General features: G+C 38.0%; 1 protein-coding gene across 1 annotated transcript; it reads left to right on the forward strand.

Moving 5' to 3' along the window:
- Positions 1-5,704: 5,704 nt before the first annotated feature.
- Positions 5,705-6,828, forward strand: LOC110867411. Its single transcript, XM_022116449.2, has 5 exons — positions 5,705-5,913; positions 6,037-6,133; positions 6,221-6,357; positions 6,452-6,518; positions 6,614-6,828. Exons 1-5 carry the CDS (start codon positions 5,788-5,790, stop codon positions 6,628-6,630), a joined length of 444 nt encoding a protein of 147 aa, XP_021972141.1. The 5' UTR covers positions 5,705-5,787; the 3' UTR covers positions 6,631-6,828.
- The last annotated feature ends 229 nt before the right edge of the window (positions 6,829-7,057 follow it).

Below are 7,057 nucleotides of genomic sequence, written 5' to 3' on the forward strand. Positions count from 1 at the left end.
TTTTGGTGCAGTATCTTTGTCGACTGTTTTGGAAGCAGATGTGGCGGGAAGAGGTTTGGGAGATAGGTGATCGATCACCATGTATGCTCGGCACTGATTCTTGAATAGCTCGCTCCAGGACGAGTATTGGCCGGACTCCATTTCTAGGGTTATTGGGATTAGGCTTTTGATGTTGTTGACAGTTGTGGCGGGATGGAGTTTAGATTCCATGAGGACAGGATGTAGGAGAAAAGGGAGATATTGAAGATGTGAAGTGAGGATGAAGAGGGGAGATGGATATCGACTGCTAGGGTTATGCCTAGTGCTCTGATAGCACGAAGACTTATGAAATATGGTAAATGGCTCGATGCCTCTGCTCATTGTATTGATCACTATATAATAAGATTACAATGCTACAAATATGGTAAATGCACAACTGGATGGAGAGATATCAGGGATCTCAATATAATTATAATATATACACTATTAAATTACTTTCTTCTTTAAGGCTAAGGATGAATGGTGCGGTCAGCGGGAGAGGAAGGGGAAGGGGAAGATGGAACCCCCCCCCCTTTTTCTCTTTGGTGCAATCGTGGAGAATTCTTCGACTGCCTCGAACACTATCACATTCTCTCCTTATCTCCCTTCTTTCTCCCTCTCTCGGTCTTAATTTAAATAACAAAAATAAAAGGGGATAAAGGGGAACACCATCCCCCTTAGGGGAATTGAGGAGAATGATAAAAGTGATTGTTTGTGTGGCGTTAAGGTGTAGGATAGGGGAGGTGGGGAACCACACCGTTCGGCCTAATAGCCGCTATTCATTAAGTATGGAGTGCAAAGTGCATTAAAACATACAAAAAGAGGCAGGGACTAAAAAACATAGAACCGAAGAACACCAAACTATACCTTAGACCACACGGTATGAGCGTTCAAAAATGACGTTGTTGTTCAACGCCGTTCACACTGTCCCGTCCACGATGTTTACCACGACGTTATTGATTGGGCGAGAGAATCTCCACCGGCGTGGAAGAGATTTTGCAGTCGATGTGGCACGTGGTTAATGGACGTGAATGTTAGCCGTTTAATCCCAACAGTTAACTTTTAATTTTTTTAAAATAATTTACCTTTTTTAAAAATTCTAATTTCACACTATAAAATACAACACACTTCTTCACCCAATTTATACAAACTCCACCACTTATTCATTTTTATACAAACTCCACCACTTCAACGTCGTTCCACTTCACCCAAAAAAAAACGAGGATGGCAATCGTGGCTTGGACCGAAGAAGAGGATATTGCACTTTGCGCGTGACAACCCGTATTTCCGACCCTGATTAAGTATATAAAATTACTTGTGGAAATATCATATTATTATTTAGTACATAATAATCTATAACGAGCGAACACGTTATTTAATTTACAATCACGGTGACGCCTCACCACAAATTCAATATACATATTTTTATACATGTGTATACATATATATATGTGTGTGTATATATATATATAATTTATACATGTTGATCGGATCAAAGGATTTGGGGTGTATGGGTTTCAGTCAAAGTTTGCTTAACGCCGTCAACAGGCGATCAACATTCAACGGGTCAAATTCGAGTGGCACACATAAAGTCTATTCATTGAGTGTTGTACTTAGTAGTTTGTACTATTAAATGTGTCGAAAACCGAGCTCTAGAACCCAACTCAACTAGCAAGTTGTTGAATTGTAAAAATATATTCTTTATACGCGAAACGTTTGAACATTTGGGTTGTACGTAAATATATAATGTAGAATATATAATTATATATATATAAACTTGAAATGAGATATTTAATTTAACATTTGGACAATTGATACATAGATTAGGACATGAAGATTTTCGTATAAAATACATCGTTATTATTGTTTGGACACTTGTTTATTGGGTTTTGTCGACAACTTGTGTTGTTTGGATTATTATAAAAACAGAGGAAACTCTGCCCGATTTTCGTAAGAGTTTATAAACAACTTATGAGTTTTAAAACAGACAAAATGTAAAGAGAAATATAAAGCACATGTCTATTTTGGATGACGTCTGTACGACTCACGAAACAAGTTTTTAATATTTAACTAGGCAACTAATTATATATTGGACGTTTAAAAGAACTAAATAATTATAATAATCTATATTTGATTCGACCGTCTAAACGAGATACAAAGTATAATAAAATTTATATTAAGCGCACACCAGCAGTCGAAACATGATTGTATCTAACAAACAACTTAAAATAAATATATAGATATATTTATTTTGACAGATATAAACAAAATACGAGTATATCCCTTGGTTTATCATTTGACTATGCGTATTCACATTTAAAGTTATAAAGATGTGTTTTTGGTATAAATATGTATATGTATCCATGCATATTAAATTATATACTTATTTTTGTATTAATATATGTATATTTTTGATACACGCTTATGAGGGTACCTTAACTTACTCATGGTAACGAGTATACCATCGGGTCATAGGTTTAGTGTATCGATAGAGCTCGACCACACATGAAAACAACTTTACCCTAGTATTGGTTACTTATGATGTGCTAAATTACTAGGGATGCCTTGGTGAACATTGGCTTGCTATGCCAGCTCGTGTCGTGGACACATACTACTTTTTGGATATAACATGCACCCTAAGGTGAGTTCACAACCTTTTCTAAAAGCATGCGCTCCTAGTTTGGAACCCTTTTTACGGTAGCCCTGGTTGGAGCTACACGCGTGTTCCTAGTTGGACCCACTGAAACATACTATCCACTGGAGGTGCAGTAGTCCACTCGACTAAACGAACACTCTACCATGAAAGTCCCTACATTTTTACCGATTAGATTGACGGGGAGGCATACGCGGGGTGTTAGTTGATAGCGCTCTTAGGTTTGACAAACCTCAGACCGTATTGTGAGCCGGGCGTGAACTTTTAACCTTCACTTTTACATTAATGTTGATAGACATTAATGAGGGTACAAACGAAACGTCAGCATTCGGTACACTGTTTAGTCATTTGACGAGGGTTAGCTACCCAAGTCATACATAAACCAAAAACAGTTTGTGAACTTTACTTTTGCTTAACTAAAATTTGTGAATTCGCCAACCTTATGTTGACACACTATTGCATGCTTTGCAGGTCGTTAGGTACGGCTCGGATGGGAACTTACAGCTTGGAGAGTGTCATGGCTTTTGGTTAAACCGTTTACATTAGTTTGCTAAATAACTGTGGTTTTCAATTAAGTTTTGATCTTATACTTTTGCTTCCGTTGATAACCTAAACTTACGTTTTCAAACTTCCAAGTCTATTATCACTATTCATGTTAAATGTGGTAGTTAAACGTTTTACAATTAAATTTGAAATGGTTCAACATGATTAGTGGCTTGATCCTGGATTGTCACGCGCCTCGCGGTAAAATCCCGCATGTGAAGTTTGAGGGTGTCACGCGCCAATCCAGATGAAATCCTCAAGAAGTTAAAGTTTCTCATTGCTCACATGATCAAGCAGTTTACATTAAGACGACATCAAAATCTGTTCTTATCATCGGTGTTTATATCGATGATCTAATTATTACCAGAGATTCATTACAAGAAATTGTTGGTTTTAAGAAACAGATGGCAACCACGTTCGAGATGAGCGACTTGGGAAAATTGTCATATTACTTGGGATTAGAAGTTTTCCAAGGTGTAAGCAAGATCTCAATCAAGCAGGAAGCTTATGAAACAGGGATTTTAAGGGAGGCAGGCATGTTAACTTGTAATCCTGCTCATTGCCCAACGCAACCGGGTGTAAAGCTCTCGAAGGTTGAAAAAGGCAAAGACGTGGATGCTATGAGTTTTGGGCGTTATGTAAGACATCTAAGGTATTTATTACATACACGGTCCGACCTAGATTATTCGGTTGGAGTTGTTAATCGCTACACGCAGGAGCCAAAGGAGTCTCATATGGTGGCCATGAAACACATTCTACGATAGTCAAAAGGAACCACAAACTATGGGATCAAATATGGACGAGGTGGATCCAAGAGTTTAACCGGGTTTAGTTATAGTAGTCACAACGTGGATCAAGATGACGGAAGGAGCACAATGGGTCATGTATTCTATTATGGAAACCATCCGGTAACGTGGTGTTCTCAAAAGCAAACAACAGTTACTCTCTCATCATGCGAAGCCGAGTGCTACCACGGCTGCTTGTCAAGCGTTATGGCTCCGAGAGTTGTTGAGCGAGATTTCTAGACAAGAGACACAGAAGGTAGTTCTAAAGGTAGACAATATGTCGGCTCTTATGAAAAATCCAGTGTTCCACGGACGGAGTAAACACAATTGATAGGTCCGAAACGATCCGGTTTCAGTCTCGGTTCCGTATAAAATATGGAGACGGGTGATTCGAGCCAAGAACAATCGATAATAAACAAGAAAGATGGAAACTTTAATGATTGAACAATGGAAAGTTTCATTGAAAGTGATGAACAAAATACAAATGATAATCATCCACCCGGGTGAGCTCCCCCGGGGTGGTGGCTCACAAAATGCACACAATTCTTCAAATGATAATCCCGTAACGATTCGATTTATTCGGTATAAAATATTGAGACGGGTGATTCGAGCCAAGAACAAACGATAATGAACAAGAAAAATAGAAACTTTAAAGATTGAACAAGGAAAGTTTCATTCATTTCATAAAAGAGATACAAAGATAATGATCCACCCCGGGTGAGCTCCCCCGGGGTGGTGGCTCACAAATGCACACCTTCAAGTGAGGTGTAGTCCACTATTTATAGACCCTTGAGCCTTGTCCTCCAAGCAAGCCGTCTCTTGCTTGGAAAACCTACTAAACTCGCTAAAACATCCGACTATCACAAATAAAAACAATAACCTATACACAACAATAAAGACACTAAATAATGTCAGTGTAATTGATAACATCATTCTCTATTTTGACCCAACAACAATAATACCCGGTACCACTTCATAAGAGAATGTGTTGAGAGAGTGTTAGTGGTGATGAGCAAAAGGCAGATATTTGGACAAAGAGCCTCGCGAGAATCAAGTTTCAGGAGGGTTATCCAATTCGGTTCAAACGAGAATTGCTCGGAGTTGAAGACCTTCCTAACACGCGTCATAAATTAGGGGGTGATTGTTGGCGGCTAATTCCTTCCTCCGCAAGTCAGGCTTCTGGAGGGTTATCCAATTCGGTTCAAACGAGTTATGTTTATCCAATAAATAACAGGATTCAAATTAAGATAATTATTAATGAAGGATTATTGATAATTATAAGTATTTTTTGAGTAATTTTTCTTAGTAATAAAATTGGAGAGTTGGTCCAATTCTGCGTTTTTTTTTTTCTTTCAGTGGTTTTTGGTATCAAACTTATCTATCAGTTAAGTAGGCGTGTTCGATGGTTAACTCGTCGGCATCTAATGGATGTTTGAAACTTTAAAAGCATACATACTTGGAAGATAAAGATGGTGGGGGTCAACACTCAACTTTTTATCTGGTGGCTACAATGCATCATCCGAATCAACCCAAGTTGGACAAGATAAACTACCTTTTTATCTTTCAGGTTTTCTGTTGTGGGACCCACCTGACCCAACCACCTACACGTGCCAAAAGATACAATGTTTTATCGTTAAGTGTCGACTTCAATAGCACTTTTGGCGCCTATAAATAACTACCATTCCCCCTTTCAGTTGATACATCCAACAAACTCATTTCTTTTTCCTACATCAATCAATCAAGATTGTTTTAGATTTTTTGTAAAAACGAACCAATTGTCAACTGATAATGGATCACAAAAAGCATCCATCCGGAGGTTCTTCTTCATTTACGGACAATCTGTTTGGCCCAAAGGATGCATCCTCGGCCTCCTCGTCGGGCCTTTTCAGCACTGTTTTCGGTCCCTCCTCCACGGTATCCTTCTCCCTCTTTCTGGGTCTTTTTTATGGATTAACCCAAAATCACAAATTACTACTATTTCCATTCACTGTTAACCGAATCACAGAATCTTACACATTAGAATTTGTTTGTTTTCAGGGTCTTGGAAGACATCCATCACACTCTAACAACACAGGATCATCCAAAAACAAGGAGTCTGGTGGTCCGTATGGAAGTGGCAAACCTTCTACACCAGGTTGATAACACTTTTTTATAAAATTTTAACCCAATAATGTAAACCAATGTGAGCTTAGTTACTAATTACATCATCTTTTGGCAATAGATTACAAGACACAAAGAAGCGGGGGTCCAGTCTACCAAAATGAAACAGCAGAACCAAGCTATCTCAGTTCATCCATCTATTATGGTGGCCAAGAAGACTATGCCCCAAATACAGAAACCACTCGCCCTCCACATACAGTGAGCATTTCCACCTTTTTGTTACATGTTGTTACATGTTAACGCTAAAAGCGTTAGAACTAACAATATTTTTGTACGCGTTTTATTTTATTAGTCCAAGAAAGATGGAGGTGATAATGATCCAAATGGGAGCAGTGCTTCAAGGGGAAACTGGTGGCAAGGTAAGACTTTTACATGACATATGGTTCTGATAAAAAGCTGCTTACTTTGTTAAAATTTAAAGCCAAATGGTAATCTTGTTTCTATGATCATACAGGATCTCTCTACTATTAAATGACATGCTTTTGTATGGATGGATGAAGATGAAGATTAGGGAGTGGCAAGACCGTAAATAATCCTAAATTTTTGGTCTATCAGGGTCATGATATCTGTTTGTTTGTTGGTCTTAAGTCATAGCAAGTGTTTAATGTTGAATGTATGGTCAACTCTCTTAATGGTATATATCTATGGAAATGGAATATGTTAACCTTCTTTGCATGTATACTTAATTTAGTTGGTTTTTGACCAATAATATGCCATCTTTTGAATGTGCCAAATAAGATTTGGTATGTAGCAAGCATCATTCTGTTGAAAGATAATATGTGTTTTCTTAGATTCATATATTCTGAAGGTTGGCTAATCTATGAGATTATTATGTAATATGCTCGGTATATCTTTCTCTCGTGCCATACTGAACTAATGGGGCATGTTTGAATATATT

The sequence above is a fragment of the Helianthus annuus genome, chromosome 7 (genome assembly GCF_002127325.2).
Source record: "Helianthus annuus cultivar XRQ/B chromosome 7, HanXRQr2.0-SUNRISE, whole genome shotgun sequence".
Classification (NCBI taxonomy): domain Eukaryota; kingdom Viridiplantae; phylum Streptophyta; class Magnoliopsida; order Asterales; family Asteraceae; genus Helianthus; species Helianthus annuus.